This window comes from Ptiloglossa arizonensis, chromosome 7, assembly GCF_051014685.1.
Source record: "Ptiloglossa arizonensis isolate GNS036 chromosome 7, iyPtiAriz1_principal, whole genome shotgun sequence".
Lineage (NCBI taxonomy): Eukaryota > Metazoa > Arthropoda > Insecta > Hymenoptera > Colletidae > Ptiloglossa > Ptiloglossa arizonensis.
In genome coordinates, this window is record NC_135054.1 from 7182530 (window position 1) to 7202104 (window position 19575).

At 33.5% G+C, this 19575-nt stretch overlaps 4 protein-coding genes across 8 annotated transcripts in view; 3 read left to right on the plus strand and 1 right to left on the minus strand.

Moving 5' to 3' along the window:
• Adsl (adenylosuccinate lyase) overlaps positions 1-19575 on the minus strand; it is a 48400-nt gene that overhangs the window by 27352 nt on the left and 1473 nt on the right. For 2 of the 3 annotated variants that reach the window (XM_076316711.1, XM_076316713.1), the window contains exon 2: positions 17264-19533. The exons of the other annotated variant lie outside the window; for it this stretch is intronic. In XM_076316711.1, the coding sequence (XP_076172826.1) occupies positions 18208-19533 (1326 nt within the window). In that variant the 3' untranslated portion in view covers positions 17264-18207. Of the gene's footprint in view, positions 1-17263; positions 19534-19575 lie in introns of those variants that run through there. 3 annotated transcript variants of the gene reach the window in all.
• Positions 1775-8648, plus strand: LOC143149389 (uncharacterized). Of its 3 annotated transcripts, XM_076316722.1 has the most exons (5): positions 1775-2172; positions 2333-2449; positions 2994-3205; positions 3449-3634; positions 6590-8648. In XM_076316722.1, the coding sequence occupies exons 3-5, from the start codon at positions 3116-3118 to the stop codon at positions 6818-6820; spliced, it is 507 nt and encodes a 168-aa protein (XP_076172837.1). In that variant the 5' UTR covers positions 1775-2172; positions 2333-2449; positions 2994-3115; the 3' UTR covers positions 6821-8648. The 3 variants fall into 3 exon arrangements, with proteins under 3 accessions (XP_076172837.1, XP_076172836.1, XP_076172835.1); XM_076316721.1 differs by lacking the exon at positions 2333-2449 and having other exon boundaries at positions 2927-3205; XM_076316720.1 differs by lacking the exon at positions 2333-2449 and having other exon boundaries at positions 1776-2172.
• On the plus strand, positions 10074-13116 carry LOC143149388 (uncharacterized). The gene is made up of 4 exons (XM_076316719.1): positions 10074-10172; positions 10732-10941; positions 11479-11654; positions 12841-13116. The coding sequence occupies exons 2-4, from the start codon at positions 10735-10737 to the stop codon at positions 13052-13054; spliced, it is 597 nt and encodes a 198-aa protein (XP_076172834.1). The 5' UTR covers positions 10074-10172; positions 10732-10734; the 3' UTR covers positions 13055-13116.
• Positions 13385-15632, plus strand: LOC143149400 (uncharacterized). The gene is made up of 4 exons (XM_076316739.1): positions 13385-13497; positions 13842-14618; positions 15278-15361; positions 15486-15632. Exons 1-4 carry the CDS (start codon positions 13385-13387, stop codon positions 15598-15600), a joined length of 1089 nt encoding a protein of 362 aa, XP_076172854.1. The 3' UTR covers positions 15601-15632.

Here is a 19575-nt window from a genome sequence, read left to right on the forward strand (position 1 = left end):
CAGCTCTGTAAATTTCTCTAGGTGGTCTATTGATGACCACGTATTAATGTACAAGATTGTCGCAATTGTACCGTAGACAATTATTACTCACGAGACATTGCTGACAAGCCTGCATCCTTGCTGCGAGTAATTCCAAAACTTTGAAAGGCTATAATAATCACGTTCTTGACCTTATACTTTCTATCGTGCTTTTCGTACCATTGCAATATGTGGGACACATTTTAAACACACTAAGAGTAGGGAAGCTATCTAAATTAAAGAACATTCAAACAAGAGTAAAAAGGACTCGATGAAAATATTTTTGCGAGCAAAGTAGATTCTAATAGATTTGAAAATTTCCACAACCTCGAGATACTACCCTAAAGGAGGAAGTGGTTTTAAGAATTCGTGACGTCACAAATTACAAATTGATTACAGCAATGCACTCATTGAAATCATTTTTTAATATTTCTCCTTGTGTTCAATTGTTTGTGAATTATTTATCTACTTATTAATGTTTCTATTAGCGTTCGATCGATAGCATCGAGCTTTGAAAGACCCAGTGAAAGAATTTTACAGAAGCGCGGTTTAAGTAATGATCTATTTTCAAGATTACCGCGGCGAATGTCACGCAAAGGTAAAGTATTTCAATTTCAATTTCAAAAGATTACTTATACATATTTCAGTGTTAGTTTCTCTAATAAAAGATTCAAGGATATGCTTATCCCACCTTGACTTCTCGTTCTCTACAAATGAATGCAATTTCATACATGTGTCTTATGAATTACGAAGCTACTATTTTACGGTTAGTTTGATGTTTTAGAACAGCGTCAATATACAATATGAATTATACTTTCTCAGTATCGTCCAGTATTAACGTAATATAATAACATGTCATTGACTACAACAATCACACGACCCTACCTAAATGTTAGCGGCCCAGCTGTTTCTGTGAAACGTTTCATGTTAAAACAGTTAATCATCGAATTTTACTTAGAATTTAATATTAATTTATTTAAAGAGTATGTTAACAAATTTTCACTTTTTATACTTTTTTTTATACAATTCATTGACCGATATGAAAAATGCGTATACTTGAAAATTTTAGTTTGATCCTTTCAATGAAAGTTCAGCAAAATAGAAAAAAATGATTAACTCATTTCCCATCTCTTTGTAATACTCATCGAGATAAAAATATTTCTCAGTGTGTTGGAAAAATATCAACAAAGTTAATATTAGTAAATGTTAAATAAAAATGTTCGTTCATGATTTCTACTTCGACAAGAATAACGTTATTTTATATGAAAAATTTTCGAAAATGTTCAAACAAGATTCCCGAATGTTGACAAAAAATTGTAATATTCTACTCGTGTAAATATTTAGAATAATAAATAAACCATTCAATCGTAAATTATCGACACATCGAAATAAATAATTAAACCTTTTCACTGTATTCGCTTCTAAGACCGTTAATCTTCCATCGAGGAAAATCCTTTTATTTCTAATCTTATCGATCGATTTGAAAAACTGAACAAATTTCAAGAGCTTCGACGACTCTTACGTAATCGCGTAACTGTGATTTCCTTCGTGCAAAACCATGATGATAGCCGATTCAAGCCGCTATAGAACGACGAATGAGGTGTGACTCGAATCAGGGAGCACAACGCGACCGCGACGGCCCTTTTTCGCAAAATTACGCGCCAGTGACACAATCGGACGTAAGTGACTACGGACACGATCATACGGTGAACCTGGCTAACAAAGCCAGCAGACCGCCTGCGCAACTTGCATGTACGACGTAGTCTCGGTGTGTCATGCTTGGCGTTCCAGTTTAAGTTCTACCGCGGCACGGTGTGGAACTGTACGGTTTACGGTCGATTCCGCATCGTTCGGCAACGATCAGCGTGATTGAACACCTGCCAGTGTCACGTTAGTCGTCGCTTCCATCCGAACGAATCGATCGATTCCTCGACAATTTTCTCGTGTACGCTCGCTCGTGGATCGTCTCGATCGTTCCGATAGTTTCGATCGTCTCGAATCCAAGCGAAACATCGTGACACAAAAGTGATCCGGAACTTGACTAACGAGTGTCTCGAAACGATTCGGTGAACACGTGAACAGGGAGGATCATCGGTAACCGTACAGCGTGAGGTGCACGTGGAAACTGTCCCGCGTCTGTGTGTTGGAAAAAAGGTGTGTACCGATCGAATAACACCAGAAACTTGGGAAACGCGTTTTTTTCCGAGATATCGAATAGATATTACGTAAACGCGCGGCGGGAAATTGCTTCGGCTCGATTTACGCGTCGATGATCGAAAATTATGCTCATGTAATTTTCTGCTCTTGATCCCAGATGCTGTCAATAATTTCTGGGCGTAGATTCTTCTTAGTAAAAAGAATTGAGTTTTAAAAGCTACACGCTGAGAATAGTATTACTGAGTAACATCTGATGATTGCATAATATACACGGGTAAGGAATGTTAAGAATACTAATTCTCTCAGAAAATATTGTTTACGTCTTGCACGTCATCGATAAAAGAAAATTTCGTTTTCCATCTTTTCCATCTTTTCAAGAATTAATGCGTCGATGAGTAATAGTAAGAGAAGCGGATATTTCTGACGAATAAAAGTACAAGGTAATTAATAAACAATCGGAAGTTTCGAAGTAATACGTTTAATCATTCAGAAATTTAAAAATTGATTTCGAATTTGGTCAATCTGTCAAGTTACATAATTTCAATCACTAGATTCTAATATAAAATCTAATATATTGGTTTCTAATGTATACAATAATGTATACTTATGTGTGAAACCTGTACGAAATCAGAAATTAATTAAATTACCATTAAATTCATGAAAGAAAACGCCTGGTTTATATTTGTATCGAAACGTATTTGAAACTTATATTTGTGTTTTCGAATCACATTCTGTCTGCACTTGTCCCCAGTTCATGAGGTTACGTACAACCTTCCTACGTCCATTCTGATGTTTATCGCGTTCCTTGCTACCACTAGGGTCGATGTGCTCGATGAGAGAGGACTAACATTAGAAGGCGGGAAAAATTGATCGCTAAGAAAGGGTGAACCTAAAATCTTTCAAACTGGGTGACGGCAAAGGAAAACATCGAAGAGTCAGAATGGCAGACGACAATCCACAACCCCAGCATGTCCTCAAGGAACGGAAAATAATAAACCATTTACCGTTTCTTATCAAAATTGTAGAAGTTGTGAGTAATTATTGTCATTAATTAATTTTTCATACAATGAATTAATATGTGATGAAAAATTTCTATCAATACGTGGATAATAAACTAAATAATAGTTTTATCAATAGCCATAGATAATATCTTGGGGCAGCAAATTATTTTTTTTACGTTATAGTAATTTATATATTTCATTCTTTGCTTATAATGTTTCATTGAATTTCTTACAGTGCTATTATAATCTATTGTTATTTTTAATTTTGTTAGATTCTGGCTGTGGTTGCGATCGGATTAATAGTTGATCCACTGAACTCGTTCCAACGAATCTTGATCAAATCGAGATTCAAGCTCGACGATGCCGCTATAATTTACGTCAGCATCGCTGGTTACATTATAATTAACACACTTTTCATTATTTGCCATTTCCTCGGTGACAGAATACCAAAGAGAACGGTAAGGAAATAAAATGCATTTTTATATTTTTAACTACTCATTGCAAAGTCACGGACAAATTTCCAAGCAATATACATATATACTAATTGGAAAAAGTATAATACACAGAAAAAAATTTGTCTGTCGATAACTAGTATGAATTAAATCTGAAATATTTTTATACTTTCATTAATATCTCCATTATCGTATAATTCGGAAAATAAAATTTGAATAATCCTGAAACGTGTAAAAAAATTGTTTTGTAACAGAAGAAAAGTGAAATTTCACGGAAACTCGTAATATAGTCCCACATCTAAAATTTAGATTAAATGGCGTGCCTCGTGATAATAAATTGTCGAAGTGACACTAGCAAAGGGTCGCGTGACAATCACAAATAGAATAGTATCGTATGGTCACAAAGGAATAGTGTTTATTATTTTGGCAAGACTCAAATTTTCGATATTTCGCTAGTCCCGACTAAAAGCATAGCCCATTTGCACAGCTGAGATGTCGCCGCAGAGACCACGCACTCGATAATTAACAGATGCGTCATGTCCTTCGTATCTGCATCAATATATTCTGTTTTTATGCCTGTATACGATTGTTCGATTGTATTGGTGATTCTCAATGGTTATTTAGCATAGAAATTGTACATATTCAAAGTGTCGGTGTTTGAAAAAATTGAAACACCTTCAAAGGTGATAGGTTGCTCGATAAGTTTTGTCGTTCGATAAGAAATGAAGCTATTAGGTTCGTCGTTTTATTTTTCTAAAGATGGTACTACTGTTTGATGAACATGTGTGAAGTTTCATGTAGATCTGTCGACTCGTTCGTATATTTACAGTTATTCAAAATTGAAGTATCATAATATTTTCTTTGCAATGGAAAGATGAATCTGTCAGTGGAAACATGGTTTTTTTATGTGGAAAAATATCTGCTATTTTTCGATGTAATTTTCTTTTTGTGTATCGTGAGCAACTTTTCTTCGAGTAGAAAGGAAAGAGAAATTTCAGAAAAACTTTCCTTCCGTTATCTATGATTTTTTATATCTTTTCGCAAACTTTTCTGCGAAAAAGAAACTTCCTTTTTGCGTTTAACGAACTTTGCAGTATTTCTTGTATTATTACGCTTGAACAAATTACATTACGCATACTTGTACTTTATTCATTCTCAATTTCAAATGTTAGTGACTTATTTCAGTTGTACTTTTATACATTTTTAAATATTTAACTTACAGAATAAACGTCGTTCCATATTGGTATTCTCTTCAGAAAAATTGTACGCCAATGAGTGCATTACGTATTCAAGGCTACTTAATAGAGGATTATTTAATTTTCTTATACACCTCACAAATACGACGAACCAATAATAACTATATCGATATAGCTATCGGTTTTATCTAGAAACTGATGTATCGCATTTTGCTTCACAAAGCTTTATGAATCATTAGAGACTAATTTGAGTCTCAAAACTACTTCAGTTTTAAAGACTATTACCTCAGTTGCATTGTACAACGAAGCCTACTAAGTGAAATTTAATAACCGTAATCAGATACAAATTATTACTCTGAAGCTCAATTTGCAAAATGTGCTTTAAAATATTACCATTGTAATTCAATATAATGAATTCTATTATTATACTACATTATATTTCTATTCGTTTTCATGATTGTACTTAAAAGAAGAAATTCTCAAAGGACTTCGTTTCTGAAACATGATTAGGTATTATTATATAATATTGTTATATGTATGTTTAAAAAATGTAGCACAACAAGCCATAACGGTTATGCTCAAACAAGACGTTCAAAGTACACAATTGCGTTCCGTTCTAGTTCGATTAAAATTCATAACTTATCAACGTCCAGGTTCCCATACGTCGTTTTATCAACTACACACTTTTGCGGTGTTTATGCGCGTTTAGCGATCGGAACTCATAATATCGAGGACTGGTTAGTTCGAAAAATAGCGATAGTTACTGCCATTAATGCCACACGAGTGTGATAACACGCAGAATAATTAGAGACTTTGCTGCGAAAGCGAACGACTTCGTGGCCTCTTTTAACCGGTATGAAGAGTTTTTAAGAGGAAGGAGTTTCAATTTATATTTTTCACAAATACTTCGAACACCTTACTGAATACGTTTCTTTTTAATAAAGTTATTAAATTAGTTTCCTTGGATTATTTTTGAAAAAATGCAGTGATATAACATACATATGTATGTATATGATATAGTATGTAATTATAAAATAAATTTTGTTTGAAAAATCAAATTACATCATCAGTCTTCATGATACGATTAACAACAATTTTTGTCTGTGCTTGAACATAAATATATATTATATTTCAGGAAATTTTTTGAAGGTGATTTCCCTTCTCTGAAATATTAGTTGATACACGTTTCCTTTTTTTTAGTTTTAGACCTACGTATAATTAGATCAATATTATATCACTGTATCTCTGATCTATTCCTTGTTTTACACAATATGTATTTTCAAAAAATGAAACAATATTAGAAACATCGAAAGAACAAAATTTGCAGTAATTATCTCCAATATCTCACCACTTGAAGAATATCCTATTCTTTAAATTTTCTTCTGCGTAATTTGTATTATAATCACATGGAAATACATATTTAAGAAACACGGAAAATCAATATGGAGGTTGCATTCTACAAAATATTGTCTAAACATAAAGATCTTGCAAGTATCGAAAGTGAAAATTTCAGTTTTCTTTTGAAGATGTATCCTTATTTACAAAAGTATAAGCGCTAATAAGTTGAGAGTTTAATATAAAATACTAAAGTATATTTCAATTATTGAAATTGATAATACCAAATTGACAAATTAATCGTCTTACACATTTCATATTAACTTGTCTCTACCCTGTGCAACTAGTTTAACACGAAGACACTAAAATATCGTGATAACAGATTTATCTGAATACATTCTCAAGTCACATTGATCTACTCTGATTACAGCTGATACTATTCTCTTCACTCGGTGCCCTGCTGCACATCGTCGCTGGAAGCGTAATTGTTTATAATTGGAGAAAGATTGTCAACCCTTATACCAACAACAACGAATTTTATCCAAGCAAACAGTACATGGATATGTTTATATCGGGAGCAGTATTCACTTTCTTAGACGCACTCGTTTTTATCGCAGAAATTATTCTCACTATTAGGTATTCAACGAAGAATTTGGAATGAAGAGGAAAAACCACCATTAGTTATTAAAAAACGATGAAATATCAGTAATAATACCCTTTATAGGGAATTACGTACGTAATGATGATCGAAAGAAATTTGCGAACAAGAAGAAATTTACGACAAAATATTAGATGTTTTTAAGACGACTTAGAATAATATCATTTAAACTATTTTAGTATCTGAATCGATAATGTCACGAAATAGTCAGTAATGTATTAGTAATATATATCAATCTATACAGCTAATCTTTTTCACGTCTTTACAGAAGGAAAAAAAAAAATATGAAGTTTAGAAAATTTTAAGAAATTGAAAAAAAGAACAAATGACAGAGAAAGAAATTTCCACCAAATGTGTTCCAAAACATGTGTCAGAAAAAGATTTATACACACAATTTGTTTGAAAAATAAATCTATACACAATTAAAAACTAATATCAGAACCAAATATTTAAAGATTAACTGTAAGCCCCGTTACCGTCCATTTTAAACAGAAATAGCACTTGTGTAGAAGGCACATTAGTTTATTGACACGTAACGAATTAAGAGTATTGCATTTGTATTAGCATTTTTAGAAAATGTACAAACTAAACAATATATTGAATTATACATTGTAGAATATTAGATTTTGTGAACTGTTGCTTAATAATTTTTTAGCATTTTTTTTGCTAAATATATTTTTATTTTTATATGCAATACGTTCTTAGTAACTTTAGAAATTAGTGTAAAAAATTGATTGAAACTAACACTTAAAGATCTTTTAAACATGTGGCATATCTTATGTTTTAAGTATATAATAAGATCTACTGAATAATATGAATTGTTACTAATATCATGCTATGATCCAAAGTTTGTATAATTATACGATTAGTGTTTTAGGTACAATAAAGGAGGATGTTAAAAAATCGCCATATTTGGCATCGCCTGGAAATGAAAAATTCGTGCAGGATCTTTAGAATGTCTTCCAAGGGACAAAAAATGTCCTTATCACTTTCCCAAGCAACAATGTGAAAGTTGTTAAAAATATGAATATAATGATAATCAAAGTCACGTATATTTTATATTTCGTCGTCTTCTTCTTTGGATATTGAATAGATTTAGCAAGAAACTCAACGGGCAGATGAATTAAAACTCGGAAACCACTAACAGTTGAACAAGTTAATTAATCAAAATTTATTACAAAATATCAATATATTGCCGAAGTAATCAAACAACGTATAAAAAGTCTTTAAATATTTCGAGGGCTATTCAATATCAAAAGAAGGCGACGAAATGTAAAATATACGTAAGTTCAATTATCATCATAATCATACTTTGAACGAATTTTTAACAACTTTTCCATCGTTTCTCAAGAAAATGATAAGAACATTTTTTGTGCCTTGGAAGACACTAAAAAATCCTGCATGAATTTTTCAATTTCCAAGCAACGCCAAATATGGGCATTTTTTTTAACACTCTCCCTTATATTTTATTATTAATAGTAATTTCTGTAATGGATTATACGTTCTATGCGTATAAGATTCAATCTCAGAATTGCCATGAATATTCGTAAATAAAATAACGATTGTACTTTTTCTTAGTACTAATTGTAGCTATAAAGAGATCAATCGATTATTACGTTTATCGATTTAGACATATGCCGCTTTATCAAAACAATTCCGTCCAATTTAATATTAGGGTTACATTAATGTATGTTGAACAAAATTATTATAATTCCATGCACGATATGCATGGAAATATGTATAAAGAAAAACTAAATTTGATACAGTATACGATATATAATACATGTACGAAGTAAATTATGGAAAAATAAATTGTGTTTGTTATATTGTATAGCAGCTCATTCTAAGAAATTAATAAAAATAAATAATTTTTCGAACAGCATAAGACATTTGATTGTAAAACCCGCAACGAAGTATTTCATTTATAAAGTTGAATCTTTAAAAATTACTTATAGACTCATAGTCATTTTAATTAACCAGTAACTTTAATTAATTTCAAATTGAAATTAAGTTAATCGATTTGAAATAAAAAAAAAAATTTGTCATTCACAGTGCCCCAAAATAAAATTTTTGTCACATAAAATGTAGTTGCTAGTCACCATAGATACATTAATTGACATTGTTCTGAATTCTAACGAGTATCCTACGAAAGTCGATCAGAAACAAAGTCGAAAATCTATCGAGGCCCGATGTGACAATTCAATGTTGCAATATTCAAGATGCAGAAAACAAAAAACTGGATGACAATTCTAGTCTCTATGAATTATTTAAAGGTTCGATCGACGATATAAAACGGATAATAACAATCTTGTTCAAAAGCAAGTAAACCATGTCATACAAAGGTTAACGAACCCAAAAATTAAATTTTTCCACCTGTTTAACTATTATGAGAATATAAATATTGCAATTCCTACACTACAGGTACAACTGATTCGCATCCAGATGCACATCTTCTTACAAAGAAATCGGATATTAGTGTACCAGAAGGTCACCATACCTTTAAATCGCCCATTAGAGTGCTCAGGATATTCCAATTTGCAAGTATCAATTGCAGAAATGAATAAATGGTTGCTATTCATTGCTGACATTATTGTCTGGTTGTACAGAAACACTTCATTGCAAGTCATTCGAATGAAACTGACAATGTTTTGCTTTTACTTGATCAGATAGTGGTCCTACTGATTTTCGCGTTTGTCGTTTACATGATTGTGGATCGGAAATCGAATGTATCATCTGTGACTTGTATTTTACTCATCGTCATTTCGGGGATCTACGTTTTCGTTTTGGCGATCGATTTGGTCAGCCAGATCAGTGGTGGAGAATTACACGGAGCCACGGTAACCATTTGCTTAAAGAAATTTCTCTCGAAGAATATTTTTTAATTGATATCAGTAAACTGTATTTAGTGTGACGATTTTAACAATGATAGAGAATAATTTTCATAAAAATCTTGTCACCTCTACACAATCTCAAAACACGATCCTCAAACGTGTCTTCCAATGGTCATTCTTATTGCAGATATTCGTCTTCTCGCTACTGGGTATAATACTTTTCGGAACTGTTGCAATTTTATTAACATTTCTTCACACTAGCACTGTACTTTGGTACGTAGTAGGAACGTTATGCCTCAGTCTCCTATTGTGCATCCTCTTCATAATCGATGTTACACTGATACTCGTGTAAGCGTTAAATTATTCCAATTTAATTTTAAAGTTTGTCACTCAAGCTTCACGTGTTCTGTCACAGGTTTTGGAAACGAAGCTGCAGTATTGTTTGCAGACACTGTTGTCATGGAAATAAGGTTGATGTATTGTTGAAAAAGCCCGTACCTATCAAACCTCATTCTACGCACGAAGTAAGTTCGAAAAAAGCTGTGCTCTTAAAAAGCAAAGTAATACAGAACTCCGTATTAATTAAATAGTAAAAACTTTTATTATAAAATTACACGACTAAGGAGCTATTAGTTACTGAGAAACGAGTAAACTTTGTGGTACGTGTCATGTATCATCCACAGACATTATAGATGCCTGGAAACTCTAGATTCATTTAAATAGTAACAAAGTTGTTTGTCGAAACAAAATGATAATGCGGCTATTAAGTTCTCATTTTAATTTTCTTACAAACAAAGTACCTTTTGATTGATCCGTAAGAACAAAAATAATGTATCTTGTTCGTCTCTTAACTATTTTTCAAGTAGACAAACACACATTTTCATAAACACTTCAGACTAAGGAAACTCGAACTTAGAAATATACTTACAGGTCAACAGATATTAAATATTTTTCTTAAAGTTTGTTTTTACCCTACATCCTACACTATTAATATATTCGACAATAGTATGATGTAACATGTGTGAAATAATCTATGTTCCTCGAGTATCGACATCTCTTTTAAGGTACCTCTCTACAATTTAGACTATGAAATACGACTTGGCGACCAGCATTAGCAACCTCCAACTAGTTTCCGGAGCTGAGGTAGCGACCCCTGATCATTGTCATCGAAAAGTCGAATACGGACATCGGCGACAGTACGTCGACTGTCCAACAAGTGCTCGATCGACGTCCGTTGTAAACTGTGGTGAATGTCAAACTGACACCCATTTGTCGTTTCACACAGAGAGTCAAGTGAGTAACACACAATCAGAAATAAGAACATAAGAGATAATCATCTTATCGTGAAAATAAAAAAAGCATATCTTCCAGTCAATATATTTCTCTAAAGCAAAGTTACAGAAATTTTACTCATCTACTTTCCTTCTATTAATAATTACTCGTTACTTTTTCGTTAAAAGAAACATCTGTATTTGATCTTGGGATTTTTATTGAAAAAATAACGTAGAACAGAAAGCTATTCTCCATATTTCATGGAAGATGTCCATAAATTAGAAAGAGAATTTTACAAAACACAAATCTAGGATACTTGTCCAATTAAGTGTAACAAACCCTTCAGTAGCCTACGTAATCTCCAATTTATGTAAATATACGTGATGTACATTATTTTCTTTATATGTTAAAATTTCCTAACAACTTTATAGCCCTCACAAATGTAGCATTAATAGAAAAAATACCGATCTACGCGGAGCTTTCTAGAGTTACGTTTTATAGAGGAAATTTGTACTTAATCGAATTGGGTAACTTCGATGATTGGAAGAAATTTTTCAGACTCAACGAAATACGAGGGATAAGTTGGTGCAAACAGTGAGCAAATGTGAGTTATGTAACCGACAAATGCAAATTTTTCCAACGGCCACAGACATGCAGACAACAACGCAACAATTACCATGCACGCCCTGTCCTGCCTTTGTGCAGCTTATTCGAGGAACACCATGTTGTCCAGTGTTAGTATTCTTCCTAAGCATTCTATGTCATTAAACAATACTTGTCGAAAAAGAATTAATTTACCATAACGTTGAAGGGATTTCAATTAATGCGAAACACCACATTATAGGTAGATAAGAACTGTTAAGTTGCAGTCGCTGGATATAACTCACTATTGTAGAAATAAGTGGCCAAATTATGGCGGTTTACTTGTCGCTGCTGTAGGGATCACAGACGTAATGATTTATCGTATAATAATTTTTATAACTGTAATAGGGTTGTTTAAACGATAACTGTAAAATATGTAGGGTTGTTAGGGTACTCATATTAGAGTATACCTTAAAGTTTAAGTCTAGAGGTTCGACATTATAGGGGTTACAGACGTAACGATTTATCGTACGATAAATTCTCCAACTATGGTTGATAAGACTGTTTGTGCGATAATTGTAAAGTGTCTAGAGTTGTTGTACAATCTGTCAAACGGCATGGTCGTGTTGGATCAATACAACGCTGCCATAAAATCTGACCTCCTACAGATTTGATAAACGACTGATTGAAACCCATGTGGTTGTTGAGCAGCCTGAAGGAATTCTCTGTACAATCTTAGCTTCTAAAGAAAAATGTTAAAATGTAAGTATTTTTCGTTCAGATAAAGCACACTATTACTTATTGATAATAATCGTCAAAAGATAGGTTATCACGTCTTTGAGCAGGATGCACGACAAGCCGGTACACCTATCTTAGCACGATGTCGTGTCAACTCATCGTGTGATAAACGTCTGTGACTTATATCAAAGCATAGATGCATATAATACAAGCAGTAACGAACCGAACCGCCTAACAATAACATATTTTACTACTACAAAAAATAACGATAGTGTCTCAAGGTGTGCAAGATGAAATAAATTGTATTAGATATTCATTAGGAATAATGTACGCCAAATTAGGATAAAATCTTTATTTATTAGAAGGAAAATAGCTCTTTGAAAATAATGAAATCGAAAAGAATATCTTTAATTTTTTATTTCTTGGAAGCATAAAATACAAAAAGGGATTGATAACAGTTTTATGTCTTTAAGAAAACCTCTTACGAACTAAAAACATTTTTTCTCTGTAGAATAAGCTCCCAAAAATTTGTCACTTATCTTTGGAATAGCTTGCACAATTTATTCCGTTTGAAAATTTTAATTTTACATCGAAATATAGTTGCAGATGCGTCGCAGGTATCGTTCAAGGACCTCAGCAAAGTCAACAGCAGCAAACGCAACAACAAGAGCAAGAGCAACAAATGCAGGGACAAAAACAAGAGACAACCCAAAATCAAATGGAATGGGACCAAAAATCCTATGGAATGTTGACGAGTGAGAAAGCTTCAGTTCAACAGGTTGCAAATAAAGGCGTTAATTTGAAACACAATTGACTTTATTTGAATCTAATTCACGATTGTCGATCAACTATCGATGTAACGTATTTAGCGCATTTCACTACAGTGAACCGTCAACATTATAAGACAACCATTACCAATGTGATAAATATACGATTGAAAAGTTTTATAACGATTCTTTCTTTAACGTACCGAAACATTGCAATTCATCGAAATTTGAGTATCCTTTTGATTCTCAATTTTGCGCAACTAAAATCTTGAACAAATTTTTGCCTCTTTCTGTGATTTATATTAAATGAGTGATCAACTGAGAGCTTACGTTTCGACGTTCGCCTTTTTGAAGGTGGACAACACCAGGAGCCAAAAATGACGGGAATGTCGGGAACCATCACTAAACTTACACTTGCATCCTACTGTGTCACACCGAGCAAGAAAACTCCCATGTCGTGTCAAACTACTAGCGACGATGTGAAAGCCATGTAAGATTATTTTTCGTAAAATGTAAGCTTCTCAGTTGTTTTTTTAGTTATATTTTAACAAAACAAAGTTGACACAATGTGAATACGTTAATTTCCATCGCTCTTACCTATATGTAACACCAAAGAATTGAATATAAAGTACATAATTGGTAAAGTAATTTCGTATAAAATTCCTTTAATACACGATCAATCTGGTTCGAACAAAATGATCTGACGATGATTTTGATGTCAGAAATATGTTTGCGTCAATTTATACACTGTATTGGTTAAAAACTTTCGTTTACCAATTTTGTGTAGACAAAACATTGCGCGTTTGAATTACGATTTTTCTATTGTCTTATTAGGACATGCACACCCGCTTCGTCCGAAGAAAAGAACATGAGAATGATATCGCCTTCGAAGGAAAAACAAAGAGAGAAGAAACCCGTGAAGAAACACAACGAAATTTTAACATCAGAAAGGGAAAGAGTGCAATCGATAAAGACCTCGAAAGACACGATTAAAACTTCGAAAAAACCGACAACGAAGCCTGTGCAAAAATCGGTGACAATGCATACAACAAAAACAGCAAGTCCTCAAACCACCGCACGATCTTCCGTGACGGAATCGGTATCTGCTCGCGGAGAACACAAACCGTCACTCACAGAGGCAACTTCACCGCAACAAGTGGCGCAAGAAATAAATTCCCAACAAACAATCGGAGGAACTGAAACGAACGACCAACCGAAGGAAACAACTGCATCAACGCTTGCTACACAAACACTTGCTACGCCAACATCTGCGGTTGAGGAAGAAACAGAATCCCAAATGGAGTCTGAAAGTGGGGGAGAGGTCGTGAACCATCCCGAAGTACATCAAATGGAAGAATATCAAAGTGCGACTGAAACAAATGCAGAACAGGAAACCGAAATACTTTTTAAAACAAATGATGGGAAAGTGAAAGGAGGATCTGTTGTCAGTGATGTATCTACCAGTGAAATGACTTTCGGGAGTGTAGAGGAGCTTGTTAGTGATAAATTGAGAAGCAGTAGCTGGAAACTCGATGATTCAACGAATAAACATGTCACGACGGTTGAACAGGGCACTACCCCACTGGCCAAACCTGAGACAGAAACACAAGGGTAAGAAATACTCTGATTTATAGTAAAAAATACTTCTCGTTTCAATTTATTCCTTGGATAGTAGACTTTAATGATAATTCAGCAAAGTAATTTTATTTTTTAATCAAATTGCTTACTCGGCGACTAATTTCCCTATTTTGGGACATTTTCTTATGTATTAACAAATTCAGGTGCAAAATTGGTTTATAAAGATTTATTAATTTCTTCTGAATTTAAACTACGATTTAGACTTATATAACGCGAATCAAATAATATTTTAAGTGTATTTATTTGCTTGTTTTCTATTCAATTACTTAAGTGATTGATTCGTACAAAGGAATATTAACAATTGACCCTTTTCTAGTGCATTTTCCAAAGTGCAACTTGTCTGCCTCTAATCTCATTTGACCGCAATACATATGTATGTGATAGTAGACCGGAAATTGCTTTACGAAACTATTTGTCCATCGGTCGTAGAGTTCAAACTAGTTTCATTCGTTACCTAACATTACAAATCATCGACAAAATATAACATATACAATACTTACGAAATCGGTATATTCTCCACAAGATTTGTTTTTCAACTTTATGATCACCTTATTGAAAGCAATCATTAATGAAATTTCTTTTTACGTAAACTTACATATAATTACTGTTTTAAAATAACATAATTCTTTTAGTACCGATGCAAATGCTTCATTGACCAAACCTAAAAAAGCTCATCTTCTGCGGAAAAAGAACAAAGTCGAGCCTGCCGAATTAACGTAAGCAAGTAACAAATATCTCAAATTCGCCACCAAAATTAAACTTGCTGATTAAATTAAGAGCACTAATTATTTTCCACAATGAAATTGAGTGGTGTATGAGAATCAAAATGTGAATGTTTAGGCACGCTGACATTGACGTTCAAACTTCATACCACGATGATTATAGTGGACGTAACATTTTATCTACTGGTAAACCAGAATTCGAGGTAATCGCAAGCAAAGTTCAGAATTATTGAACTTTGCACAAGAAGAAAACTCAATTTTTAGAATGAAAGAAATTATCAATAGGGAATATATGTATAATTATCAATATCAATAAGGAATATGTATAATTCTTAATATCAATAGGGAATATGTATAATTATCAATATCAATGGGAAATATGTGTAATTTGTTTGTGCTAACACATAGAAACAAAAATTAACGCGAAGGCATATTTATTTATAATTTTCAAATTAAAAAACCTACATACGTACGTACATCCCATTGGCCAGCTTGATACAATTGGTACAACTCAATGAAATATTTTATAGAAATTGTTTATAGGAGAAAAACAAGGTTTAGAAGAAGAAAAAGATATCAGTATTTGTCACACTTGTAAAGGGCATCAGGTAAATCCCACTGCTTCTATATGTATAATTAGGAATTCGCAAATGATTTATATTTTATAAAAACTTTTGTCAACATGCTTCATAGACTCCGCTGATGCCAAGTTCCTTTCGATACTACAGTGTCTATAAGGATAAACGCGGTAGAGTTTACTGTGAATTTTGTGCTACTGCAAATACGATTAAAGTATGATAAACGATAAAGACGATATTTCACGCGCACACGACACAACGCATATTATCCATTAATTTAATTTAGATACTGTATAAGGATGACGGAAATGAGCAGAAGCGTTTAAGATGTACAAGCTGTAAAAACCTTTTACGCGTGAAAAGCAGTCAAGACGACAAAACTGTATAAACAATTTAATTTGAAATATTTTTAACATCGTAATTATCGATTAATTCAGCAAGTTCAATCGTACTTGCTTTTATCTCTAGTGTTTTCGAACCAAGTCCAATAGCTGTCCAAAATGTGATCAAGTACAAGCACGTGCACATTCAACCGTAATGAAATAAATCCGTTTAAAATGTAAGACAAGGTGTCAGTGAAAATAATACATCGAGGAAACGAAATTTTAAGATAGGGTAAATTATGATTTCCTGAAATTCAACTGTGTTATGTAGAAATAATTATTCTACTGTACACAGGTCAGCAACAAATTGTGGACGCAACAGAACATATTCGATATTTTTCTCCGAAGATTTTTGCGTATACATTAAGTTGTTTAGATTGTTTAGATAGTGTATATCTTGGAAAGTAATCCTGCTCAACTGTGGAAATGATTTAATCGTAGAACAAATGCGAACAGAATTTTCTTCTTCTCCATAATACTTTAAAACGAAATTTTAAATGCAAATTTATTTTCAATATTTTCTGCAAGCGATATATCTATCACACAATGAAAGATGCGATCTAACTTTATGCTATTATGTAACAGTTGTAGTTCTAGCAAATTACTACTAATTAACAGTGATATTTAATTAATTATATTAAGCTTATATAATTCCTTAAGTATTTCAAAACGTCATTTATTTCTTAAAACAAAAGTGACAAGTCGCTGATCGCAAAAACAAGTTTTGTAAGAATGTTACGCGTTCGTAGATGATTGTACTATACGATAACATGCTGTAAAATCTTTCTTAGTTAATATTGTTTTCAGTATTTATAATAAATTTATCGAAATTTTAGTATTCTTTTTCTTAACCTCTTTGAGGACTAATTATTTTGTTTGAAATAAACAAAAATTTAAACCAATATTGTTTCATAATATCAACAGAAATTCACAACTTTAGCAGATACTTCCACATTATAATATTTCAAATATGTTTAAATGTAAACACTTGTATGCCAATATCCCTAAAGAGGTTAAATACATATACTTCTATTACAATAATATAAATTAACCCGCTTAGCAAAATAAAATGCAACAATAACCGATTCATTAAAAAGTATACAAACAATTTCATAACTTTATCCCAATGTATCAAAATCAGAAAGGATTCGACGATTTCTTAGTATCAGAGCAGGAAACTTGTAAACGACCGTGCACGTGCAGTTATAAAATAAAATTATATAAAGATTAGTTCATAAATGGATTCCTACGCTTATAATGATAAGAAATAACAGATTACCTAATTATCAGTTGCTATTAATACAAACTATCAATCTACGATATAAAACAAAGTTTTGCTTCATCCTGTAAAATTTATAACTATTAAGTATTAGGAACTTTGGCTCGTACAAAACTCAAGAAAATTATCTCGTTTTGACAACGCGATCTTCTGTACCTCTCTTATCTCTTATCCTTCGTGTTTAATATGAATACTTAGAAATGAATGATAAATATATATATATATATATATGGAAAAAACTATCATAAGATTCAGCACACTGATTATGTTTTTTACCTTCCAAATATCAATTAGCAAAATCTTTCGTGACCATTCAACATTGCCAACGATCTTCAATCACGGTACAATAATATTATCTCAGTATTAATTATTTCTTGGCCAATAATCATTCCTCGTTCCCCTATCGACTTGTTTACAAAGATAACTACAACTTCGCCATTGGGGTCGCGATATTTCCGCTGAATACTTCTTACATGACTTTAATTTATCGCGAGACAAGGAGCACCGTGATGCATTTTCCTTCTTTAGCGCCGTCTTACGCAATGGTGTCCAACGAAGAGATCTAATAAATGGGAATAAAAGAAACTCCCCTCGCTCTGATCAATAATTGACTTTGAGATTAGCCATGGTGCCTTTCAAGATTGGCCTCATCTTACACTTGACGTCACACTGACCATTCTCCACAAATTGTTGCTCATTCTGCACAGAGATTGTGGGTCTCGCAAAATTCTTACGAGCGAAGTTATCATGGTCGAAATCCACCATGGAAGGATTTGAACGGTAACCATAGTTGATTTGATCTCCGTAACACGCTCCCTGCGCTTTCTGAGACCTGATGACCGTTTCACTGCTAAAATAGTTCAAGTCGCTCTGAATTCCGTTAGAATATTCCGGAATTTGCCGCGTCATGTTGCAAAGCTGTTGATTAGGCAAAGAGTCGACGAAATACCAACCGAATTGCTGGCCTACGACTACCCATTTGAAACTATTCGGTTGAAATTGCTGCGAAAAGTGTCTGTTGTATTTTGGTTCTTGAAGGAACACAGGTCCTCGAACATACTGAACGTTGTACTCGTTCCGAGTCTGATCAGGAGACTGAATGCAAACCGTTCCATTGCTCGGTTTTGCGCCATTTGTTGTGTAATTCTGGAAATGATTCGCTGATTGCAGATTGGTATCGCTCAGAGTTTGACGATAGGAGAGATTGCCTTCTGCGGAGGAGATTTGTAACAGAGTCTTGTCAGCGTTGCTTTGCTCGTAGTTAACGTAGCTTGTTTTGTTGTCAGTGGAAAAGTACTCGTTCGAACGCAATCTCTCCGGATTCGAGTTGCCTTGATCGTACAATCGACCCTTAAACTGGCACGGTATTATGTACTTATCCACCTCGCCGTCCTTTTTGAAGGTCTCGTCAGGGCACGTTTGAATGTTGTTCCATTTGAGACTCTTCTGGCGTATGCCTTTTTTCAGGTAGGTGCTGATCGACGGAAGGATCGTATTCGATTGATTATGCTGCACGCAACTCTCCTTGAAATTTTCGTACGAGAAAAAACTGTTTCTAAGATTCCCATTCATGTTCCAGGCCTGATGTTCACAATCCTTGTTCACATTGAATTCGTTCGCTCGAGAGTGCACCAGCTGGCAACTGGAACACACCGGGCTCTTCGATTGGCATTTCTCGACTTTACAGTGATTCGATGACCGATTGCAATTTTTTGTACAATTTTCTGCCAGATATTTCGTGGCTCGACTGTTCCGAATTGTCGGATCGAACGATTCGTAATTTTGATTCTTGTCTATCACGTTGCATTGCGTGTCTGTTACGTTGTGCTTCGTTCGGACTGTCAGTTTCTTGGGTTTCGCTAACCCGATCATGGTTCTTGTTATTGTTACGTTGCCCTGTTGATCGCAGATTCCGCTCTCTTCCAACTACAATTCCATGAAAAATTGATTATACGAAAACTTGGCGAT